This window comes from Ammospiza caudacuta, chromosome 25 (genome assembly GCF_027887145.1).
Source record: "Ammospiza caudacuta isolate bAmmCau1 chromosome 25, bAmmCau1.pri, whole genome shotgun sequence".
Taxonomy (NCBI): Eukaryota; Metazoa; Chordata; class Aves; order Passeriformes; family Passerellidae; genus Ammospiza; species Ammospiza caudacuta.
The window spans coordinates 3,632,440-3,657,196 of record NC_080617.1 but is presented as its reverse complement, the minus strand read 5'-3'; the positions used below and the strand labels follow the sequence as shown (position 1 = coordinate 3,657,196).

Below are 24,757 nucleotides of genomic sequence, written 5' to 3'. Positions count from 1 at the left end.
TTGGTAGTTAACTCATAATTGATTGCTTGTCAGCACAGTGTTTGGTTAGCTGGATTTATAACAAATATAGGAACTGATGAATAGCTTTTAGGAAATAAGACAATTGTGGCCTCCTCGTTCTGAAACCAATTGAAGATGGGGAATGGGAGTTCTACCAAGGGTTCATTTGTCATGTTTGCATTGAAAAGGTAGAAAGGTCAGAACGAGGAAGACTTCATTTACTTCGTCATTTTGGGACCACTGACCCATTTCAAGAAACAAACTACGCTTGCTAAATAGCGTTTGGACTATCCCATACTAAATGGGGAATGGGATGTACCAAAGTTATGAATATGCATTTGTATTTTGGGTATTCAATATTTGTACAGATAAAAGGACTCTCTAATCACCTGTAAATCAGTGTGTATTTGGGAGCTATCCCACAATAAACATTCACTTTCTAACTTTGAACTGTTAGAGTGTCTTTGTCTGTCACAGGTGGCTATCAGTACTACATCAATATCCATATTTTTAATAAATCAGAGGCACTGATTTCGGCAGGGGAGGTTTTGCCGAAGCGGCCGTGTAAGAAAACGTTACCTTGCGAAGCAACAGTCTTCATTAAACAGGCACTGATTTTCTTCTAGCAGCTGTTTAGCAAGCAGGCACTGAGCTGAAGTTTTAACAAATCTTTGTTATTTCATCACAATCCTAATTTAAGGTTGGCAACATCCAAGTGCTTTCAGAGGGAAGCAAATACAGTTATGAAAACTCTAAGTTTGGTTTACTTGCCAGGCACCAATAGCTCAGGTCAGTTCTCCATGCCCTGGGATGGCTGGGCCAACACCTTTACCTGCCTTGCTGCTTCCTTAGCAGGACATATCACGTTACTCAGAAACACCAACACCCTTCCCACAGCAAACCCTCTCCCTACTTCCACATGGTGCAACTTAATGCTTCATGTTCTAGATTACATTCAAGGGGACTTTCTTCTGTCCTTTGTTCCTGAGGTTTGGGAAATTCTTTTTTTTTGCCTTGTCTGGTTTTGGTTTGTTGGTTCAGGGCAGTTTTTTTTTTTCCTAATTAATGCTTTACAAACAGTATTTCCCCCTCATTTTACCTCTCTTCTGGTCTATTTAGGTCAATAGATATAATATTAAGGCGAGCAAATATTGCATTCACTAGCCCTTGATTACAATGACTAACAAAAGTTCTGATCCATCTTGCCACATTTTCAAGGTAGTTAAACTTCCTTATTTTTAGGATGGGTTTTGCAGACTAACAGCCAATAAATCTAATACATAAGACAACTACTGCTTTCATTTCCCCCTTCCTTTATTTTTGCTGTCATCAGCTGCCTTTAAAGTACTTAATTTTAGGGCAGGAAACAAATGCAGCTCTTTAAAATATTACTACTTTATTTTTAGGGTTTTTTATTAATAACTACTTTGCATTTCAGAAGAGTGAAGCACAGTTATCTGAAAGTTAATCATAATTATCATCTTTTCTTAAACACAGAAAGCAAGAACCTTGGCCAGCATGCTTAACTCAGCAGTTGCCAAGGCATCAGCGTGCTCATGGTAATGAATTCTTTCTCTAAGATGATGAAGTAACAAAGTAGACAATGCAGAGTTCACACACAAGACAGCATTTCTCAGGAAGCCCTTTATTAAGTCAAGGCAATAAAGAAAAAAACTACTGTTATTCACCATGCTTCTCATCTTGAGGTGGTTCATACTGAGCCAGCTGTGGATTTAAAGAAAGGAATTTAGTTAGTAGCAATATTTCATGTAACACTCTGTATTAAGAAATGAAGGAAAATATATGGTCTGGACTTGTTCCATTAACTTTGTACATTATTAGGCAAGTCTATTTTCAAGTCAGGCAATAAAGTAACCCTTCCCCCAAAACATCCATTTCTCACACTGGATAACCATGCAGCCATAACAAGGTGATTTTTAAATGCACTTTGAAGAACATTTGTCTTGCCCTCAATTTTTCCCTCTTTTAATTCTAGCAGTCTTTAAGTACTTTCATCTTAAATAGCAGTTGATAATGACAGTTTAGCTTTCACTGAAACAGTCATTCTCATTGCAATAGTATCCAACCTAACATTTCTTGTAATCATTCCAGCTTCCATTACACTTTCTGGAGAGCATAGCCTGGGCAACTCCATACTTAAATATCACCTTTACTTGTACAGTTACTATCTAAGAAAGATACAAAGTTGTTCATGACCTCAGCAGAATTAAAGATTAGTTCAAGCTTCAAAGACAGTTCAAGAATTATGAACTCTCTGAAATATGCTGGTTCAGTTTATCCAATTAAGATTCCTCCTCTCTGCAAACTGCAGAGTGGGTTAAAAATAAACAAAATACACATACAATTTTAAAACATAAATAAAATTAAAAATAATAAAAACATACATGTGTTCCTTCCTACTAGCACCAGTAAATTACAGCACTCTGCTGCTAACAAGAACCACTAAAATTTAATTTTTTTATTATTGTAGGTTTTACTACAATGGATTATTAGTACACAACCCAAAGAGTTTTCTATTCTACCAAGGTCCTAACTGTTGACTTCCTGTCCTCCTCCCAACACACATGAATATCTGACATCTGTGTGATAGTAATTATCAATAAAAGCACAGATAATTAGTAATTACCAATAAAAGCACAGATAAAGATGTGTATTTGATGTTAGAGGACTGCTACAATAGAATGTAGTGTTCTCCCTGCTATGTGAATTTTACAGTATGTCAGAATGATGGGCATGACATTGTAGAGGAAAGGACAGGAAAAAACAAAACACACTAATACTGGAAAATATGTAAAGAAGGAGGAGTTCTAGGACATGATTCCAAAAGGCTTACTTTCCTGCAACAAGTTCTGACTTCTTGAAAATACTTCTTTATACAAAGACCCAGATTACTCTGCTCTTATCTATCTATTTATTATCAGCTGTATTTTAAAGTCTGCTAAAATAAGTGGCTGGTCTACTGCTGCTCTGCCTAAAACTCTGTTCTTTGCCATATTTCCTAGTAAGAAATAACAAATGTAGCAGAGGACTCATAATGAGTAACAAGGAAGAAGGAGAATTACTAGGACAGCAAGACGGCACTCTGGACAAGAAATACAAAGGGGTCATGGCCAAGAATCCTTTCTAACAGAACTAAAACAAGGTGGGTTGTCTCCCAGGGGTATTCTCATATAACAGCCACCATCCTCTTTTAACAAATGCATGGAAACCTGTGGTGGCACATTAGCTACTAGCATATTAAGTATCTCACAGGTTTCCTTCTTCAGTGTTAGAAAGCTGTTCACATCCCAGAGCTCTCTCAGCCAGCCTGCAGACCCAATAAAGAACGGCCCTGCCCCACTTCAGATTCATTGTTGTTTCACATAAATCCCAAGGTCACTTTAAATTAAAAGCATAAATTATTGTTCCACACGATCTACGTGCCAGTGTAAGATCCTGCCATGTGGAAGTCTGTGCCAAGTGACACAAAGTAATACATAATATTCCTCCTTCAACCTGCCTTTTGAAAGGCCTTATAATGGATACTTGTTTTTCAAAACGGTCCTGAAAGCATGATCTACATAATATCAGATAACTTAAACACATCCTGACAGGACTCAATACAACCTATTGGACATGATACACTTCTCCTAAATAAATAAAATCCCTAGTTTAGCAATATTTTCTGTTATATTCTACAAGAAGTGTTCCATAAAAAATAATAAATCTTTACTACAATGAATTCTATCAGCATTTCTCAGTCATGAGGCTAAACAATGCAACAATATCTATCAGTTACTCTAATGGAAAAAAGTTAGCTCTATTCTAAGTAATTAAAATATTTTTCTTGTTGTACAAGATGGAACTACAGAGTAACACCATGTAGACTTTTACCTTGGTTTTCAGTTTTTTATTTTCTTCCAGCACAGCTTCATATTTTTCTTTCATCTCTGCCACTTCCAAGCGAAGTGCTTCTAGTTCTGGATTCTCAGGAGCTGAAGCTCCCAGATGATGCTTCAGAAAACTGATATTTAGATGTTAAGTATTTGTTCACTTGTATAACTAAATTTTAGTGTTAACACTGCAGTACACATGGTCAACATTGCAGTAAACCATTGAGATTACTACAGGAAAAAAGTTACCAAAATAAGAGAGCTTTTCAAATTAATATTCCTTAAAAGCAAACAAAAACAAGATATCAGTACAAATTCTTATGTGTTACTACCCCCTTCTTTTCTTTTCTTAATGGCAGATGTTTTGAAGAACTAAAAGAAATAACAAAAAAGCAATGCCCAAAAATGGAGGCTGCTTAAAAACAGCATGACATCAAATATGCTAGTTCCTCCTTTCCTCATGTATTTAAAAACAAACAAACGAAAAACAACAAAAAGGAAGTGTGAAGAAGCAAACTTCAGAACCCACTGCCACTGCAGATACTCAAACCTAACGCTGCAGGTCTCCAACACTGAAATGGCTCTAACTTAGCTCCATAACTGCTGGCATTCTGAAATACCCAGCTCCCCTGCATCTGTCAGACTCTGTTAGCTTGAGAAAATGTAATTATTAGGTAAAATGCATTGATAAAGTCACGTTCTCAATGCAATGTCAGCTCACCCATGAGTCAGAAGCAGTACTGTGCATGAAGCCTCAATAAATAAGTCACAGCAAAGAAAAAGGATACTCCAGTGCACTATCTGGTTTCTCTGGCTCTTCATATAAGGCTACCAACACTGCAAATAGAAAATATTCAACAATTGCAAGAAGTTCATGCAGCTCTAAGTTTTTCAAACACATACCAGCAGTCAGAAAGCATACATGTTGCATTTTTCCATTTAACAAGATTTTCTCCTGTACACTTTGACATCAGCAACAGGTCTGCTGTATGAGAGGGGACAGAACATTGTACCTGGCAACAGCTGAAGAGTTTTCTTGATCCCTAACCCCACACAGTCTTTGGTTATTCTAGCACAGAACACAAAACAACCTGAAAAACTTTACATATGCCACATGCACCCTAGTACTAGCTTTTGCCAGTAAGCCTGAAATTCTAACTATAGTGTTCATTAAAATTCTACTTAAGCTACATCTTTCAACCACAAGACATCGGCATATTGTAACTTCCAGCAGAACAACAAACCTCCACTGAGCATTCAGTTACAAAACTAAATAGCTGCTAAATGGCTGACACTGAATCTTTACGGATGGGGGCTCTAATGGCCAAAACCGCCGGACAAAAGCAGCAATACCCCGACAATTTAAATAAAAATAGCCATTACATAGCAACATAATAGGAGACTGTCACATGAATACCCAGGAAGTTCCCAAACATCACCACTCCCTGCTCCCCACAGGGGCCACGTGCCAGTTTCAGATGTCTGCACTACACAGCCAAACTGGTTTTCAGCTAAGTAACTCCAAAGTTACTTAGGTAAGTTACTTACTCCTAACTCCTTTTGCTTTTAAAAGCAAAATTAGGCTGCTTGGGAGACTTGTTTTGCATCCCACAGGATGGTACTGTGATTGAAAAATCAAATGGTACTCACACACCAGGCCAAGAGTCTTAGTGCAGCAGCTATTCGCTTGACTTCCTAGATCTGCTGCTCCCTCTTTAAACAGCATACTTGCAATATTAGCAGAATATTAATTCTTTCAATATTAACACATTTTTGCTACATACTATCGGAAGGTTCTCAAAAAGATTTTAGAAGGATTTCAAAGATAGCAAGTCACATGTGTCAAGTTTAGCATTATCGTATCCTCAGTCTGATATGGAGTCATTAATCCAGAACTTAGCGCTTTTTTCTAGAATGAATGAAACTAAGTTCCATCCAACAAAAGGTATGAAACAAAGTTTTATTAAGATAACATCTGCTGTTATTTCATCGCAAGCACTGACTTCCTCTGTAGAAAAACTTCACGAACAGCACCCACTGAAAGAAAATAAACTAACTAACCAAAAGCAGGCATTGAAAGTAGCACTTTGGCCGAAGCAGAGATGCCTCCATCACACCCGGCGCGAGTAAGGGACCCGCCTTGCCGTTCCGCACGCACCTCCGGCACTGCCCCCCACACGGTGAGTGAGGCGCGGGGCCGGAGCGCTCCGCAGCCCCCGGGGCGCCGCTCCAGCGGCCCGCTGCCCTCTCCCGCCGCGCTCCGCCCCGCCGCGCACCTCGGGCTCCATTTCCAGGCCACGCCGCACCAAGTTTTCCAGGAGAGTTCTTCTGCCGGCCGCCTCGCCGGACTGAGGAGAAAAAGCGATCGGCGAGGCGAGGCGGGAAGCCAAGGGAGAGCGGCAAGGCAGCCCGAGGGACGGCCGCGGCACCGCCGTGCGGGGCGGCAGCGGCTCCGCGGGAGCGGGACACCGTGAGAGGAACCGCACCCGCCCGCCGGCCCCGGGGCGGCACGACGCGAGCCGGACACTTACCCTTGGTGAGCATGTCCAGCACTCCCGACTTCTCCAAGTACTGGCGGAACTGCTCCCGCTTGGAGTCCGCGGCCTGAGGGAGGACGCCCACACGGTCAGTTCGGCGGCGCGCCCCGCCTCGACTGCGGAGGCGGCCCTTTGGCACAGGCCGGTCCCGCTCTCCGCCGCGGAGGCGGCACGAAGGGCCGAGCCGGTGTCGGTCGGCGGCCCGCCGCTCCGCGCAGCCGGCACGGAGAGCGGCACCGCGCCCACGCCGGCGCGCTCCCCCCTACCTTGTTGTGCGCCATCTGACCCGCACGGCGCCTGCCCCGGCCGCGCGCCTGCGCCCTGCGCTTTAACGGCGCGAGCGCTTCCCTGCGGTTACCTCGGCGACGGCGCCGCGGCAACGGCCGGGGCCGCGCCCCGCGCTCCGGGCCCCGCGCGCCGCCCTCGCTCCCCTCGGGGCGGCCTCGCTCTCCTCAGGACAGCCTCGCTCTCCTCTCGGGGCGGCCTCGCTCCTCTCGGGGCGGCCTCGCTCCTTTTCGGGGCGGCCTCGCTCCCCTTAGGGCGCTCTCGCTCCCCTCGGGGGGGCCTCGCTCCCTTTCGGGGCGGCCTCGCTCCTCTCGGGGCGGCCTCTCTCCCCTCGGGGCGACCTCGCTCCTTTTCGGGGTGGCCTCGCTCCCTTTCGGGGCGGCCTCGCTCCCCTCGGGGCGGCCTCGCTCCCTTTCGGGGTGGCCTCGCTCCCCTCGGGGCGGCCACGTTCTCCTCAGGGCGCTCTCGCTCCCCTCGGGGTGACCTCGCTCCCCTCGGGGCGGCCTCGCCGGCTCGCTCGCCGTCCAGGGGGAAGCTGTGCCGGCGCTGTGCCCCCTTTCTCGCGCGGCTCTGGTCCCCGTCCCGCTCTGCCCTGCTCTCCTCGCCGGGGACGGTTCCTTGCTCAGCTCAGCCTTCGGGGGCTGTGCCCGCCCGCTGGCCGGGACGCCGCCACCCGCGGCCCCGGAGCGCCCCGCGGAGAAGGCGAGCGGTGGCAGCGGCAATGGTCCGGCCGTCACCGGGCCCGAGCGTCTCCGAGCTGTCCTGAGGGTCGCTGGAGTTTTTCTGTTTTCCATAGTAAACACTCTGTTTTGTGTTTTATGAAATTCAAAGAGTCTGATTAATAAATTTCAGTAGCTGCAGCTGACTGAAATCACAGAAGTTGCCGCAAGCAGCAGCTGCAGAGGTGCCTACCCAAGAGGCTCTGAAATTTTCACGTCGAAAGTGTTTTGCCTTAGCCTGTTAAAAAAACAAACAAACAAAAAAACAAAAACAAAAAACCCAGAAGCAGTTATACCTGTTTATTTTTCTGAGACGCTGACAGAAACAATCTATTTATTGTAGAAATTAAAAAAAATAATAATTTTAAAAAGACCAACCAAATGATCTTGCACATATGATGTTAAGGAGTTTTCACTCCTTAATCCACTCCATGCTCCTCCGCAATGTTTTTATTTTTCAGTAGTTACTCTTCATTTGGGAAGGTGCTGTGATTAAAAAGAATGTTTGACTTATGTCCAGACATAACAAAGTTAATAAAATTTCTCTCACAGCAGCATAAATACTATTTTTTGACTTGTCTTGAACAATAAAAATACAAATGTCACATCCCATACATGAACATCTAAATGCTGACTTTCTATTATTTAGATAGCAGGAACAGAGTGCATTAAATATGAGGCTTTTTATTATGGAGAGATTAAATGCAAATCAAGCATTAGCAGTTATTGCTCACAGAATTTTATGCATCAAGAAATTCAAGAATTAAAGCACAGCAGCAGCATTAACTTGCCTAAGTCACACTATACAGTAATGTACATTCCAGTATATTACACAACCTTCAGTTTTACAGTGTAAACACAATTATGTAGGGCTATATTTATGTATACACATGGAAGTGAAAAGAATACTTTTTGGAGAGAAATCTACAGTGAATAGTTTTAATAGTTCTTGTATTTCTTACGTGGATGGGACCAAATTAATGTTACTGCTACAAGCAAAAGAGCTTTTTAGGTTTTCTGGCTCCTTTTTTGCCAGTATTGAACAGTTTTCAGTCAATCATGGCTGTCTGGTAAGCATAATGACAGTGCACTTCAAGAATTTAATTGTGCTGTAACATCATTATCCTATATCTCACAAATTCAATTTTTTCAGTACATGAACAGTATGTCAAATCTGCCAGTAAAAAATACACACAAAAATACCAATGCATTCCAGCTGTAGCCACCTCAGCAAGTATTTACAGTGTTTCAGTGCTGTGCAACTCAAATAAATGTATTTCATACATAGAAAGCTTGATTACAAATGTATCACAGTGTTTTGTTCATCTTTGCCTCCTTTGTTATTTCAAGATGTTTCATGGAACTTCCTTTACACCATGATGACCTGAACAGCAAGTGGATAAATGTCCTAAGGTTTTGCTATCCCCATAAAAAGCATCAACACAAATTTATCCTAAACAGGTAGAAGCTTTATTTGATTTAAAAGTTTATCAGAATTCAGGGTAGAGACAAACAGAAAAGGAGTAGTTTTACTGTTTGAGAAACCTTTTATACATCTTTTGACATTGTAACTGAAACCAGGAGGTACTATTTGCTTTTTTTACTTCTCTGTCTTTGGTTTTGGGGTTTTTTTCTGTTTTCCTTAGTAAGCCTTCTGGTTTGTGAAATTCAAAATATCTGATTAGTAAATTTCAGTAACTTGGTTTCTGGTTTTCATATCTTATTATTGTTACAAAAAATGGCAAAAGTAAAGCTCACAACATGTCTGTAATTCATGATGTTTTAAAAAAAAATTAGTGATATATTGAATTCTGATAGTATACTATAACAAATTCGCTTTGATTATTCTGCTGAGGAAGTCAGTGGCGATACACTGAAAAAAAAGTGTACCATGGAGCCAAAGAATTCATGATTTGTTTTGTAAATGCTTTTTCTCTTTGTATTTACAACAGTTGGAACAGTAGAATAAGTTTGACATTCTGCTTTTGGTCAGCTACCAAATGTCAGTTTGAATTCTCAGACTGATTAGGCAGAGACATGTTTACCAATACATTCCTCTGAGAGCATCTTTAGCCTTATTTGATTTACTGGTCTTTGTAAAAAATATCCTTAGCCTGCAAATTTTGTCTTCTACTTTTATTCAGTTTAAATAGTATCAGCTGTGATTTTATGCCTGACTTTTTCCTAATATGTGGATTGGGAGGATGTACTTTTTCCTTTGTAGCTGGAGTGTAGAGGTTTATACACTGAGGTCTATGCCACATTTTCATTACAAAGGAAGTAGAGACTGTTTAAAATTACTTAGCTACTATTCAAAGAGTTACACAACTTTTCTACCTATGTAAAGAGCTGGTTAAAGTTGAATTCTTTAGCTGCACTTACACACAGGCGTGGGTTGTGTCTGTGTTCAGGAATTATCCCAGCATTGGTTAGTGCAGTAATGAGTTAGCTCATGTTATATTTGAAGATCAGTGGGGGCACGCCTGCTGCTGGCATTACTTGACAGTGACTGTTGCCTAGACAGAGAGAAAAGCTTAGGACTGTTCCAGTTTCTGCTCTGTGTGGATTCTGAGCTCACCACCCCCATAGAATCTGAAGTGTCTGGTCGGCTGGAATTTTTTCCATCAGCATTGTAAGGAATTTGGGCTGTGTTTGCACTGAAACTGCTTTGTCTTCTGTCACTGTTCCTTGGAAGAGAATTTGTTGGTGCTCCTGTGCTCTCAACCACTGCCTGTCGTCTACAACTGGTACCAGGAAAAGTTGTACCAGGCTGCACTGAAGTTTGAGATGGCATCTCAGCAAAGCTTCTCAAGTACATGTTTGCAGCAGTGTCTGCATTCTGAGTATCAACAAGAAAATGTTTCTTTTCAGCCTCTTGTGCATTATGTGTCTCAGTCCAAATCTCACCAAGAAAGCCTTCATTATTATTTGTGCTAGCATTTTGAGTCTGATTGTCCAAAGCATTTGTAGCTGGCCTCTTCTTTGGAGATTTCTTTTCCTGGTTGCAGTGGGTGTAATTGCTGCTGCTTTCTGTACGGTTATTTGGCACAGACTGAAACATAGAAGGAGAATTTAAAACTGGGTAGAGCACAGTGTCAGTTTTCTTTTCCATCAGAAAGGTATAATTGCTAAGGGCACAAGGAAGTGTTTTCTGAGGGGTGGTGGATATTCCCAAAGAAGAATGTGGTATCACAGAGTATTTCTTAGATTTGTTTATGTAGAAATTCTCAGAGTCATCTTTGGTTCTGTTCTGCTCACAGAGTCCCATTTTAATTTTTCGGAATCCTAAGTGGATAATTTCTAGAATATTTAAAAGCAATGATACAGTTGCTATTGATTGCATAAATAAAATAAACACTGTCTTTTCTGTTGGTCTAGATACAAAGCAGTCAACTGTGTTTGGACATGGGTCTCTCTGACATTTATAAAGGGGATCTAAATGAAAACCATAAAGAAGATACTGCCCAATCATAAAGCCAACTTCCACTGCAGATCTTGTGAAAATATGTATCACATAAGTGCAGAGCAGAGAGCCTCTCAGGGGTGCTTTGTTCAGCTTCCTTTGATCCAGCTGCCGGAGCTCTCTCTCCAGTCTTTTACGATTTTCAGTCATTTCTAACTCAGTGCTTTCAAGTTCCACCCTTACCTGAGCTTTCTTCTTTTGCCTTTCTTTTTCCAAGGCTCTTAGTCTGTATAAGGCATGCCCCATATACACCAAGGAAGGGGAAGACACAAAAATAACTTGCAAGACCCAGTATCTTATGAGGGAGATGGGAAAGGCCTCATCATAGCACACATTTCTGCAACCAGGCTGCTCAGTGTTGCATATAAATTCTGATTGTTCATCATTCCAAACATCCTCAGTTGCCACTCCAAGGACAAGCATTCGAAATATGAAGAGGATCGTGAGCCAAATCTTTCCAATAATTGTGGAATGAATGTGGACCTCCTCTAAAATGCCTCCAAGGAAATTCCAGTCTCCCATGGTTATTCTGCCATATTAACACTGAAATGCATGAGAGAAACAAGTATCAAAGATTGTAAAAGTTGCATTCTTTCTTTAACATATTATGAAAAACACAACACTGGGAAAACTATCATATCTCACATTGTAACCATGACCAACTGCTCATTGATAATTAGGTTTTATTTTCTTTCACCTATGAGATGGAGAACAGCATCATCTGCCTGTGCCTGCTTTATTATTATTATTTATTATTAACATCCTGATGAGACATCACTGCAAGATATTAAACACCCTCAGTCTGCATCAGATCAGTAGAAACTCGGGTGTCTGACTTGTAGCAGGATTTAAAGAGCATTTTGTGATGCATTTGAACATCATCCAGTAACAGTGTGAGAGCAGTACATTTATATTTAGATCACTTATCCAGGTACAGGAATATTTGCTTGTCCTCATTTTTGGATGTTCCAAGCCCCATGTCACAGCTGTAATTATGGCAGTCCAATTACTGTTTCACAGAGAAAATTGGTTATATAAAGGAGCTCAAGAGGGAGTAAATCATCTCATGGAAATGTCAATATTAATTAAAATGACATGTTAAAGCATATCATTTTGTGCAGACATTTGCTTTTTATTTATGGATGTCAACAATAAATAAATAGAATTGCTCTAATTGGTTCACTTCCTCTGATCAATGATACCTGCATTTGAAATAGTGAATATAGTGCCTAAGTGGCAAGCATTACTATTTTTGGCCGCAACTCTTTGAAAAATAAATTATTTACACAAAAATTCTTTACCAGCATCTTCCTAAATGGCTGTCATCTGAACACAGATAAACTGGTAACATATATGTGTAATTGTACATCTCACCTTTTTTCATATGTTTGTTTCTCCACTAACAGGAGAAACATTGTGGTCAAAATTTAAAATTCCTTTTCAATATTTATGTTATTCTATGCATATACAATTGTAACATGATTTTTCTTATGTGTGGGGACAAGCAAAACACTTGTAGCTAAAGACCTTCTCATTGTATGTACAGCACAATTCAATAGAATAGTATCTTACTTTGGCATTTTTTAGGATAAAGGTGCTCTAGCATAGCATTTTCTCTTCAAATGGATTAATCTTCACCCTATAAAACAGGAGTGCTAACAAGTCAACAGAAACTGGAATCTTATGGTTGCATATCGATGTCCATAGAGGAATATTTATGTTAAACCTTCTAAACATGAACATACTTTTGCAAATCAGTATATGAATAGGCAATTTAAGCATTTTTTAAAGAGAAACAAATTAAAAATAAATTAAAAATTAAAAATAAAACATACCTTTCTTTACAAAAATATGTAAAACTAAACATCTGCGACGTCCAATAAAAAATTACAGCCCCTGCCATCTTCCATCTGTGTGAGTAAATTGACACATTTGAGCAGTTTATTTTGCTACAGTAGCAAATAGAGTGTGAGCTTTGCACATGGAATTTTTATTTGCTGGGGCTGAAGGGAGGAGAAAATCGATCTCTTGTTCAATCTGCTACTGCTCCAAGCATAATTTAACTATGAACAGTAAAAGATTCTCATTTTTAAAAAGCTAGAAATAAAAATTCTGCAGCTTTAAGTTGAGATTATCTTCTCTTTTGCCTCAATAGCACCTTTTAGGTTTTAGGAACAGTCTCAGCCTCATATAAATAAAACAGAATAAAACAGAACTTTCAGACTATGTTTTAGTTCACACATCTCACTAGCAGCAGACACTCAGTTTGCCTGGTCAGAAGAAGGTAAATCTTCCCAAACACTCTCATTGTAAATTCCTGCAGTCTGTTCTCCTGCCACAGCTTAGCACCACAATCCTGATGTAAAAAAAAATCAGTGGATGTACTTTTGGTTACTCCAGACTCAGTCCCTGCTCACAGACAGCATCTCATATATTCTGTGATTCTGCACTTCTCTTTCATTCTCCTGAGACCACATTACTTGTCATGCTGATGTGTTTAAAAAACTCCTGAACTTGACAATGGTTTTTACTCTATTTTCCCCATCCATATAATTCAGTATTTCTTTTTGGGAGCAAATCATTAGAATTCCTGTCTTAAATGTCAGACATACTAAAGATGTCATTCTTCTTGAGAGTGATACTTACATCTAGCCTATAAAAACTGACTCAGTGACACAAGTTCCATTTTTAATCCAGACCTTAAGCTACCCATCTGCATTACCTCAGCAGCAAAAATAGGAAGAACAGGCTGAAATATTTTCTGTTATAACAGAGTGCACAAACTTTCTGGTATCAAAGAACATTTTGGGTACTGATGGTAAGCTGGGGAAACCCTTTCAAACACTCTAAACATTAAGAAATGTTGGGGGGGGGGGAAATACCTTATTTTACAAAAGGGAAAAAAAGAAATAAATATGTCTATTTTGTGTACAAAAATGTTTTCTGCAGCCAGCATTAGCATTAGCAGGGCACAGCCTCATTAGGCATACCGGGTATTAATTGCAAGTCCACTGCTAAGACCAATATGAGTTAAGATGCATATCTAGCACTGTAATGTTCTTTCAGATGATGCTCATCAGCACTCTGCAAAAGTGCAGTTCTGATTCAAATGTCCTGTAAAAGATGAATAAACTTCCTCTGCTGAGAACTCTAGAAAGCTAATCATTATCTTTTAATTTGGTGCTGAAGAGCAGTCAATAGGTCATGTCCAATTTCACACTTGACAGCTTGCCTGAAAGTACTCAGTCATTGTGGCAAGCTGGCAGTCTGCAGCCAGCCATCTCTTAAAGCAGGATTCTAAACATGTCTCTTCTTTTGAGTAGTTAAAGGAGGTCTCTAAATATCTATCTGTTATTAATAAAACCCTCTAACTCTGCTGAAGTGATCCACAGACACACACAGACCCTTGCCAGTTTGTGCAGAGATGCTGAAGATTTGTTTGAAAAACTGAAGTGTTTGGTGAGACTGAGCTGCCATGGTTGGTGATTTACTTGCTCTGTAAAACCTAAATATTAAAAAAAAATGTATAACAAGCCACAGTGTTCCAGGATTAATTATCTCTTAAAATGGTACTACAGTTAAATGACAACTTGACAACTCACGAGGGAAAATAAATTCAAATGCCAACAATAATTTTATAGTGTTGGTTCTGATTTTTACCTTAGTTAGACAGCTTGCAAATCAAACTGTTTATAACAACATTCAGAAATTAGTAATTTAGTGATGTATAGAGAGGCTATTAATTTTTCTTCCAGGTTTGAAGCTACCTCACTGGCTTTTTATTCACTGCAAAACATTCTCTACATTTTTATGACTATATTGATTTTTCTTAGCTTAGAGTCAAACGTCACACTAATCCTCCAATCATGGAAATTGTCTCTGAAGATCAAGGCCTTTTCATTTCTATACATCAATAATGTGCACTTTATGTGCACAATTGATTTTTATTTTCTACTGTTATCTGTCTGACCCACAATGGACAGCTAGATGAGGCACAAACATCAGTGATGTGTCCTACACGTTTTCAGGCTCACATTAACTCACTGCCATGGTTTTCTTTCAGTAGTGAAGGAGGGCCACAAATTATAAACTGCAACAATGAGAATTTTGGCCAACTGCACTACTCAGCGTTGTCTTTAGGATCACCAAATCCAGCAGTAGTGTTTGAAGGCAGACCAGAGATCACCACATGAAGACTGAAGCACATACTCTCCAAATCAGTGTATATTCTGTGCTGCCTTAGGTTCACTTTTTATTGCTAAGATACACATGCAAATCAGCAGGTATGTTATAGATTCACTCTGTATTGCTAAGATACACATGCAAATCAGTATGTGCACATTTATATTTTCACTTTCACAAGCAAAATTTCTGAAGGTGCCCTGGCCTATATCAGAAAGTGTAAAGGTTTTTTTCACAGTTTCTGTCTTTATCTTAGTTCACTGTTGATAGTTTTTAATTCATTCCTCTCTTAGTTCCTAACTTTAAAAAATTTTACTTTCTGTATACTTTTATATAGCTTGCTGTCTATTTTCCTCTCTTAATCCATTGTCTGTAAAATTTTATTTATACATATACACTGGTACTGAAGATTTCTGTGCCTGCTTTCAGTTCTCTCCTGACTTTGCATTTTCAAGTTGCCATGTCTACTTTATCAGGCCTCCTCTCTCTATTTTTTTTCTTCTTTCCTGCCTGTTCTGTATCCATCTGCTGGGCTCAGGGTCAGTGTCAGAGGAAGGGAGATGGGATTACCTGGGAGCTGCAGCATCAAGGTTGTACTCAGGAGTACAAGGGAGCCAAGATTTAACACAGGCTGCAGGAAGGGATGGGCTGGGGCAGCAAATGTGCAGCCACTGAGGCTGGGATATATAAACCACAGCCTTTGGTCAGAGTGCTTTGCTGTTCCTCCAGCTGTTTCAACTCTTTGGGCAGGAGTTTTCTGGCATTTAGAGAATGGAGCTGTCTGAGAAAGGCTTCAGGACCAGTGAAGCTTCAGCAGGCTGTGTAGTAGAAAGGACACTTGTGACACCCAACCCCCCAGTCAGGATCCTGGAGGGAACCCCGATGCTATGTGACACCCCCCAAAATAAATCCACCAGCCCTGGTGGTCTCAGTGGGTCTCATGGTTTCCTTCCCATGTGTCAGAGACTCCCATCAAAATCGAGCTGAGCCCCCCCATCCTAAATGCCACCCCCAAGTGGATCAGAAACCTCCCTCTAATGGGGCAGAGATGCCCTCAAAATGGGTAAGAAACACCCCACATCACCCAAGTGGGGGGTATGGAGGGGAGCAGTGACCCCTGCAAATTGTGGGTGGGGGGACAGCCCTGTCCCACCCCAATAAAGACACCAGTCCTGGTGTCCCCACAGTCTTCGTGGGTCTCGTGATCTTCTGGGGTTGGGGAGACAGAGCCCCCTCCCAGAATGGTGAAGAGAGTACCCCAAACCCACACAAAATGATGGGGGCTCAGAGGGACCCTGGATTGTTGCCCCAAATCGGTGCTGATGGAACAACCCAGGACCTGTGACCCTTCCGACAGCCCCTCAGAGGACCCCGGCCCCCGGGTGACCCCGCCACCTCCACCCATCCTCTGGGTGCCCTGGGCCCCTCCGAAGCTCCGCCCCCCCGCCTTGTCACCCGTCGCAACAGTGACAGCGTTGGCGTTTTGGTGGCGTTTCCCTCCGGGGCGGGGTTTCCTCGCCCAGGTCCCCCCAAAACGGTCCCCGCGCCCGCCCCGGCCTCATTTGCCCCCGGATCCCGCGGGGATGCGGCCCCAGAGAGGTGAGGGGGGAAAGGGGGATGGGGGCCGTGGTGGGGCGGGGGGTGTCGCGGGCCCTTTCAGACCCGCTTTGAGGGGACGCTGGCCTTTTAAAAGTTCTGGGACAGGGGGCTGGTCCTTTAAAACACCTGGAAGAGAGCCTTTTAGGAAGCTCTTTTAGGGGACACTGGCCCTTTAAGAGCTGCTTTTGGGCGATACTGGCCCTTTAAGAGCTGCGCGTAGGAGACACTGGCCCTTTAAGCCTCGCGTTTAAGGGACACTGGCCCTTTAAGAGAGCCAAGAAGGATCTGCTGACCCTGTAGGAGCTCTGGGGGGCAGGAAGGGGGACACCGGCCTTGATGGAGCGGGGGGGCTCCCGGGGCCTCCCCACCGGATTCTCCCCGCGGGGGAGGAGGGGGTTCCCCGGGGAGGAGGGCGGGGACGGCGGGGGCGGGCGGTGACGCATGGGAATCCCCGTGACGTCACGACAGGGGGATTCCTGCCTCGCTGGGGGAGTGCCCCGGGCTTTGGGGGTCTCGGTTATGACACAGAGGTTTGAGAGGTCTCGGGAGTTCAGGGGCCACCCCCGAACAGGGTCTGGATGACACACGGGGAAACGGTAACCCCTGAGGCCAGTAGGATGGCAGTGTTAAAGACTGGGACTTCTATAGGATTTAGGGGTTTAATTCCGACGAGTGGTTATTGCCCTCCTAGTTCAGGTGTAGGGGGGGCGCCGGGGCGTTTTGTGGGGTTTTAGGAGTTTTCAGGGTTCCCCGGCATCCCAGGGACCCCCGAACCTCCCTTGCACACACCAGGTCCCCCCCGCGCCGCTCCGCCCCAGACGGTGAAGCAGCTGCTGAAGGAGCTACGGCAGCAGAAGAGCAGGGAAGGGGCGAGATCCCCGGTGGGTGACCCCCCATCCCAGTGACACCTCCCCTGGGGACACCCCCACTCTCCTCGCTGACCCCCTTGCTCTCCCCCCAGGTTTTGGCTGTGCCCTCCCCGCGCCCCTCGGATGGTGAGTGACCCCCGATCCCCCAGCTCCCCCCACACCCCCTGTGCCCCATACTTCCTCTCCGTGCCCTCCCCATCCCTACGTCCCCCCTTCCCCTCCCATTCCCTCCCCATGTCCCCCCATCACCGGGTGTCCCCTCAGGCTCTCCCTGGCCCGTTGTCCCCGCGGTGACTCCCGGCCTCTGTGAGGTCCCACACGTGTCCCATGGCAGCCCGGGAGGGGCCCATGGGGGAAGGGTCTCCGGCCCGAGGGGGTTCCAGGTGAGCTGGTTCGAGGGGATGGGGGAGAAATGGGGCGGGAACTGGGGGGTTAAAGGGGGGGCAGTGTGGTAAATGGGGGTCAATGGGGGAAAATGAGAGGGCAGTGGGGGAAGAATGGGGGGGAATGGGAGGGAAATGGGGGGAGAAGGGGGGCAGACAACTGGGAGGGGAATGGTGGGGCAATGGGGAAAATGGGGTGGTTAAGGGAGGCAATGGGAGGGAATGAAGGAAGGAATTGGGGGCAGTGGAGGGGCAACAAGGGACAATGGGGGGAGATGATGTAGATGGGGGCAATGGGGTGGCAGCCTGGGGGACAAGGGGAGGAAAATCATTGGGGCAGGGGTACCTGGGACCAAGCCCCCCTCCATCTTGACTGCTGCCCCCCCTCAAAGGCTGCTGCCATCCCCGGCCCTGCCTGGCCCCATCCTGCAGCGCCGTGGGGACAATTTGGGGCCTCTCTGCTGGGAAGGGAGATCCAAGAGCCGTACCCTGAACCCCAGGACCTGGCAGCCGCCCGCTCTGTGCTGGGGGGCCGAGACCCCCGGGAGCTGCTGCTGCAGGACGAGGAGGGGGACACGTGAGTGGGGGGGCATGAGGGGTACAAGGGGGGGTACAGGGGTTATAAGGGGGTACAGGAGTCAAGGCGTCCATGATGGATCAATGGGCTAAATTGCAGCAAATGGGAGGCGTTGATGGGGGACAATTTAGGGGGTCACTGGTGTGAAGGACAGCCAGTGGGGCCCATGGGAGGGCAGTGGGGTGAGTGGGGTCAGTGTGGTGTTCAGTGGGGGGCAGTGGGATGAAGCGGGGTCTGTGGGTGAGATCAGTGTGGGGTAAACAGGAGAGTCAATGTGGAGGTCAGCAGGGAGGCAATGGGGGAAGCAGTGGGACAAGGCAGTGAGGCACTGGGAGGAGCTATGGGGTGCCAAGTGCGTTTGTGGGGTCTGTGTTCTGGGTGTTACGTGGGGGGTGGGTAGGGGGTTAAGGGGTCCCTCTAACCCCGCTCCATCCCCAGGCTGCTGCACGTGCTCTGTGCCGGGGGGCAGTGGGCGCTCGCCCGGGCTGCGGCCGAGGCTCTGCGGGACCTGGGGGGACTCGAGGTGCGGGAGCACCTGGGCAAGGTGAGGGGGGACACACCTGGGGGTCCTAAGGGGACATCTGGGGGAAATGAAGGTGCAGGAGCACCTAGGCAAGTTTGGGATGGGAAGCTAGAAGTGCAAGAGAAATTTGAGGGCATTGCTGGTAAAGAAGGGGTAATAAGTGGGTCGTACTGGGGCAATAAGGGGGTGATGGAGGTAAAAAGATGGGAGTAATTAATAATGGGAGTGGAGTAGTTAATTCTGAGATAATTAATCACAGGGTTCTGTTGCAGTCTACTAATAGAGGGAGTGCTGAGAATAAAGGGGGAATTAATACTGGGGGGTAATAACGGGTGATTAGTGATGGTGTGATTAAAGTCCAGTAAAGGGCAATGAAGGGGCAATCAGTAACAAATAATTAATGAGGGGATGATAAAGTTATGATAAGGGGAGGCAGAGCAGTAGCAGAATACCAGGGTGATAATTTGAGGGTCTGGGGGTGCTTGATGCCCCCCAACCACCCCTGACTCCCCCAGATCTCACTGACCTTCCTTTTTTTCCCTGCAAGAGCCCCCAGACCCCCTTTACCCTCTAGACATCTAACTCCCCCCAGGAGTGACTCAAGCCCCCCCTACCCCTGTTCATTCTGTCCCTGACCCCCCATTTGATGTCCCCAGACTCCCCTGCTGGTGGCAGCAGCAGCTGCAGCCCCGGAGATTGTGCGGGACCTGCTTGTCCTGGGGGCCAACCCTGATGCCGCTGACCACGGGGGCCGCACGGCGCTGCACCTGGCTGCAGCCTATGGGCACCCCGAAATCCTCCAGGTGACACCCCAACCCCCCTGGGGACCACAAAACCGTCCCAAAGGGACCCCAAAGTGGGACACAGTTGTCCTGGGAGACCAGGGAACCGGCCTAGTGGGGTTCCTGGTATCCAGGGGGACCCCAAATCTTCCCCCTTGCCTTCCCAGGCCATGATGTCCTCGGGGGTTCCTGTCAACGTGGAGGCCAGAAATTTTGAGGGTCAGCAAATCTGAGCGGGGGCAAGGGTGGTGGAAGGGCTTGGGGTGGGCCCCTGGTTTTGGGGTGGGGGTGATTCTTGGGGAGTCTTTGTTTGGGTGGGACTGGGGAGGGTTCAGTTGGTGGGTCCCCAATGGGAGGGGGACTCAGGGGTCCCTGATTTGGGGTGTCTGACAAGTCCCTATTTCAGGGTGTCTTGGGAGAGTCCCATTTGAGGGGTAGTCAGTACAGAAGGGTTTGAAGGGGATGCTGGGGATCCCCATTTTTTGGTAGCTCTTGGTGGGATGCATCCCTGTTTGATGGGATGGGGATATCCAGTCTGGGCGTCCTGGCTGATGGTGGGAGGGTCCCAGGGGGTGTGTCTTTACTTTGAGGGGGTCCCTAGGAGGGTCCCCAATTCCAGGGGGTTCCTGTTTGGGGGAGGGGCCGTTCCTGACCCCTGTTGGTTCCCCCCCAGGCCAGACCCCTCTGCACTGCGCTGTCCTGGCCCACAACGCCTCCCTGCAGGGAGGGCACAGCCCCGTGGGGGGCTCTGCAGGGGGGTCCCCCACTCCCCAGGACCGATTCCGCTGTGTGGAGCTGCTCCTGCTGATGGGGGCAGACAGCAGCAGCCAGGTACAGACCCCCCCAAAGACCCCCAGGTACCCCACAACTCTCCAGGTGTCCCTCACATCCCCTGGGTTCCCCACAGACCTCTCAAAGATGACTGTCACACCTCAAGGTCCCTGTGTATTGTAAGACTTTGGGGTCTGTTGGGGTTCCTTGGGAGGCTTGGGGAGGGGTGTGAGACCCCCCCACAATACCTGTGTGCCCCCCAAAGACCCCTGTGTGCCCCCACAGACCCCTGTGTCTCCCTTCAGATCCCCCATGGGCTGGATAGATCTGTTCTCCCAGGCACTGGGATTTCTTGGGGAGGTTGAGGAGGTTGTAGGGGGGTGATACCTCCTGTGGGCCCCTCCCCCTGACCCCCTTTTTGCCCCCAGGACACCAAAAGCAGCCTGACAGCTCTGCACCTCGCTGTGAGGGGAGGCAACCTTGCCCTGGCCCATCTGCTGCTGCGCCAGCCTGGCATGGCACCCCGCCTGGTCAACATGAAGGTGTGAGGGACTTGGGGGGCTCTGAGGGGGGCTCTGGGTTCTCTCTGTGGGGCACTTGGGGCTGGGGGACCTCTGTGGGGCTCTTGGGGCTGATTGGAGGGGTCTGTGGAGCTCTTTGGGGTTCCTGTAGTGCCTTGCGGGGTGTGAAGGGGCTCTGGGAGGCTCAGCGGGATCAAAGGGGCACTGGGGGATTTGGGGTGTCTGTGAAGAGTCTGGGGGGGCTGGAGGTATCAAGGGTCTCTGAGGTACCTCTAGGAGGGCTAGAGGGTTATTTGTGGGTACCCTGAGCCCCCTCCCATCCCTCAGGCCCACGGGAACACCCCCCTGCACATGGCAGCAGCACTGCCCGGGACCCCCAGCCAGGAGCCCCTCGTGAGGCTGCTCCTGGCCTGGGGCGCCGACCCCAGCGCCCGCAACCTGGAGCACGAGCTGCCCCAGAGCCTGCTGCCCCCGGGGGCCCCCGGAGAGCAGGTGAGACCCCCAGGTCCCCCTCAGAGCCAGCACCGTCCCCTGAACCCCACGAGCATCCCAGATCTGACCCCAGATCACCTTCACACCCAAGACCTCACTGCACCCTAAAACTTCCTGCTGATGGGAGGAAATGCCTGGAATTGCTCCTGGAACCACAAAATCCCACTGCTTTGCCTCAGATCCCTGCTGCTATGCCCCAAATCCCGCTGCTTTACCCCCAAATCCCGCTGCTTTACCCCCTCGTTTTCACCACCCCTCCATCCCAGGATCTCTGGGTGACACCCCCAAATTCTGGGGTAGAACCCCGTGTTTTGGGGACCCTCCGTGAACCTTCCCTCTCCCACAGCTCCGCCTCCTCCTGAGGAGCCGCCGGGGGTCCCATCGCCCCCAGCCCACCGCCGAGTGACGTCAGAGGGGCGGGGTCTCCCCGGTATCAGATGGGGGGACACCCCCATATTGGGGGATTGAACTTTTCCTGATTTCAATGAAATTGCCCCCAAATTTCTGTGAAATGAGTCTGAACCACATTGGTTTGGTGGGGGGAGGAACACGGAGGGAGTCGAGCCCTTGCCCTCCCCCCCAGCCTCATTAATGGGGGCTGCTAATGAGGGGCGTCTCCTCTAAATTGGGGAATTTGGGTGGAACATGCCAAATTGGAGAGGAAACCCAAAAACTGAGAGAATTCTGGAATTAAATAAAAACTTCCTTAAAATCTGAGTCTGTTTTTTCCCAATGCCCTCAGTCTCCCCTCAGTCCCTCCCAGTGCATCCCAGTGAGCACAGAAAAAGGAGGAGGTTCTGGAACAAAGGGCTTCAAATTGAGAAAACCTTTTCTTTTAAGGATTAAGTCATAGAAAAACCCTCCTTTGACACTATTTAAAGGCCTTAAATTAAGGGGGTAAATGGTGGGAAGCATGAGGGGAAAAGAGCAGAAAACATAAGGGAGAAAGGGTGGGAAATACAAGGTGAAGGAGGGTGATAACCATGAGGGTGGGAAATGCAAGGGAAAGGGGGTGATAACCATGAGGGTGGGAAATACAAGGAAAAGGGGGTGATAACCATGAGCCACTTGGGGTGACTCCCAGAGGTGCCCCCAAATGCTGAGGTTTTCTCCTCCCCAGGCCTAGGAGTGCTCTGAGGAACTGGTGAGGGGAGCATCCCTCAGAACCATCAAACACCTACCGAGTCCCCCCCACAGCCAGACCATCCCAGACCCCCCAGTCCACCTTCAAACCCTCCCAACATCACCCAAACCATTTTAGCCAGCTACAGCTCCTCTTTAGCGCTCTCAAACCTCACCCAGCACCACTGAAAAGCCAATTGAGCTTACTAACACTCTATATGGAGTCCAGTGTTATCTTGGTTTTTTAAGATTTTTTTTACGTTTACATTCTTATAACGAAATTTTTCACACACTTTATGTAAATAACTTATTGTTTTGCATTATTTTATAGAAGAAGAAAGATTTGATAAACTGTTGGTTTGTCTAGTGTCATTGGAAAGGTAGCACTGCCACCCTCCAATCCACTGTCACTTTTGGAAATGTATAAATATTGGAGTCAAAAATTAAATATTCTCTTTTACCCTTGTAAAGAACTGCATGTCCGCGTTGCGTTATTTCGTGTCCCATAGTAACACTGATTCAGTACAGGACCTGAAAAATATAAAAAGATAAAAACTTAAACCAAAAGCCATCACCTCAGGGGTCTGTGCCATCTCTCCCGAGGGCACAGCGCCCCCTCGCTGCCATTCCCCGCTCGCAGCTCCAGCAGGGGGCGCTGCGTGCCCGCCCCAGGGCCCCCAGTGCGGGATCCTCCGGTAACGGCGCTCGAACGGAGCCCACGGGGGAAACGCGGGGCTGGGCAGGCCGGCAGTGCCCGGGAGATGGGGACAGCTGATTCGGAACCCAGCACATTCCTCTGGCTGCCCTGGAGGAGTTGAAACCCTGCCCGGGGGGTTCAGAGACCTTGGCACAGAGCACAAGACACACCTGTGACTTTGATCTTGACCCATGGAAAAACAATTACCTACCTCTATATGAAGAATTACAAGTCAAGAGAGTCTAAGCAAAATAATAATTAGTTTGTCATAGGATGAAAAATAGATTTTTGGGGTTTTTAGAATGGGGGTTCGGGGTCTCCAGATTCCTCCTCAAGATGGAGGAATCTGGGCATACCCTGTCCTCCTTCTTTCTTCTTCCTAGCCTCCATGTTCTAAGTGATGGTGGCACTTTTGGATTGGTTTAAGGTAGAGACTCACTGTCTAACAAAGGTGATAGGTATTGGGAAGTATTGTAAATAATTTACGCATAGTCTTTAATATAAAAAGATAACACTGCCTCTGAGGCCGTCAGGGTGCCTCAACCCGACCTGCCAGACAAACCTCGGCATGTCGGAGAAAAAATGTTATAGATAAGAAATAATAAATAACCTTGAGAATGAGAACAGAAGAATCCTGACTCCTTATTCGACTCGGGGCTGGGAAAAAGAGACTTGTACGTATCTCAGAGTCACTCTGGCAAGCAGAGATTCTGAGAGCCTAGAACTTCATTGACCTGTCAAGCTGTGCCTACACCTTCTTTCCATGTCTTGCCGAACACTTCCCTGCCATTCCTTGCCTACCCCTCCCTCGAATTGTCTTGACTTTGTTCACCCCTCTCTTGCCTTGCCTTCCTTTCCTGCAGTGGAATGACCCTGGCTGGATGCCAGGCTCCCACCAAAGCCTGTCAGTCCCCTCAGGAACGTGATGTGGGGAGAAAATATGTATTTCATTCCTTGAGATAAGGACATTAATTAAGATATAGAGAGAGATCTGCTCCGATCCATGGGCCCAGCATCTCATGTCACCAGACACATTGCAAATTCTTGGTAAAAGCTATTTACCATCCTGCCCGTTTCCGTGTCTGGGCAGCAGCCTCCTCAGGGCTATCCTAGAGACACGAACGTTCTGCTATCAACACCGTGCTGTTAACGGGAGATTAGATTAACGGCAGTCTAAGTTAAAAAGCAGGCTCTGGCCGGCATCCATGATCATATTTCACGTCCCTTAGCCCTGCAGTCAGCCACCTTTACGGCAGAGGAGCCATCGCTCCCGGCAGCGCCGCCGCCCCGCTCCCCGAGCCCTCACGGAGCCCTCACGGCGCGGGGAGGGGCGGAGCTGGCG

At 46.8% G+C, this 24,757-nt stretch overlaps 3 protein-coding genes across 6 annotated transcripts; 1 reads left to right on the top strand and 2 right to left on the bottom strand.

Annotated features, from left to right (window-relative positions):
* Positions 1–1,626: 1,626 nt before the first annotated feature.
* On the bottom strand, positions 1,627–6,728 carry MYCBP (MYC binding protein). Its single transcript, XM_058819829.1, has 5 exons — positions 6,697–6,728; positions 6,425–6,497; positions 4,682–4,730; positions 3,895–4,024; positions 1,627–1,725 (listed from the first exon to the last, which is right to left on the bottom strand). Exons 1-5 carry the CDS (start codon positions 6,709–6,711, stop codon positions 1,681–1,683), a joined length of 312 nt encoding a protein of 103 aa, XP_058675812.1. The 5' UTR covers positions 6,712–6,728; the 3' UTR covers positions 1,627–1,680.
* A 1,364-nt stretch (positions 6,729–8,092) lies between these two features.
* Positions 8,093–24,714, bottom strand: GJA9 (gap junction protein alpha 9). 4 transcript variants are annotated; one of them, XM_058819699.1, is made up of 4 exons: positions 24,478–24,714; positions 23,180–23,249; positions 11,081–11,440; positions 8,093–10,486 (listed from the first exon to the last, which is right to left on the bottom strand). In XM_058819699.1, the coding sequence occupies exons 3-4, from the start codon at positions 11,417–11,419 to the stop codon at positions 9,890–9,892; spliced, it is 936 nt and encodes a 311-aa protein (XP_058675682.1). In that variant the 5' UTR covers positions 11,420–11,440; positions 23,180–23,249; positions 24,478–24,714; the 3' UTR covers positions 8,093–9,889. The 4 variants fall into 4 exon arrangements, with proteins under 4 accessions (XP_058675682.1, XP_058675678.1, XP_058675680.1 ...); XM_058819695.1 differs by having other exon boundaries at positions 8,093–11,440; XM_058819697.1 differs by lacking the exon at positions 24,478–24,714 and adding an exon at positions 24,026–24,219 and having other exon boundaries at positions 8,093–11,440.
* Positions 16,663–22,002, top strand: NFKBID (NFKB inhibitor delta). The gene is made up of 12 exons (XM_058819620.1): positions 16,663–16,678; positions 17,471–17,559; positions 17,640–17,673; positions 17,812–17,930; positions 18,323–18,507; positions 18,946–19,051; positions 19,687–19,833; positions 19,980–20,031; positions 20,486–20,643; positions 21,012–21,125; positions 21,432–21,596; positions 21,943–22,002. The coding sequence occupies exons 1-12, from the start codon at positions 16,663–16,665 to the stop codon at positions 22,000–22,002; spliced, it is 1,245 nt and encodes a 414-aa protein (XP_058675603.1).
* Positions 24,715–24,757: the final 43 nt, after the last annotated feature.

Excerpts from the sequence above, each read along its gene's own strand:
- GJA9 (XM_058819695.1), bottom strand. The coding sequence starts at position 11,419 with ATGGGAGACTGGAATTTCCTTGGAGGCATTTTAGAGGAGGTCCACATT.
- MYCBP (XM_058819829.1), bottom strand. Across the intron at positions 4,025-4,681 it reads AAACCAGATAGTGCACTGGA|TTTTCTGAAGCATCATCTGG; the intron begins GTATCCTTTTTC and ends TCTAAATATCAG. Across the intron at positions 1,726-3,894 it reads ATAAAAAACTGAAAACCAAG|CTGGCTCAGTATGAACCACC; the intron begins GTAAAAGTCTAC and ends TTAAATCCACAG.
- NFKBID (XM_058819620.1), top strand. Across the intron at positions 19,052-19,686 it reads TGCGGGAGCACCTGGGCAAG|ACTCCCCTGCTGGTGGCAGC; the intron begins GTGAGGGGGGAC and ends TGATGTCCCCAG. Across the intron at positions 19,834-19,979 it reads GGCACCCCGAAATCCTCCAG|GCCATGATGTCCTCGGGGGT; the intron begins GTGACACCCCAA and ends TTGCCTTCCCAG.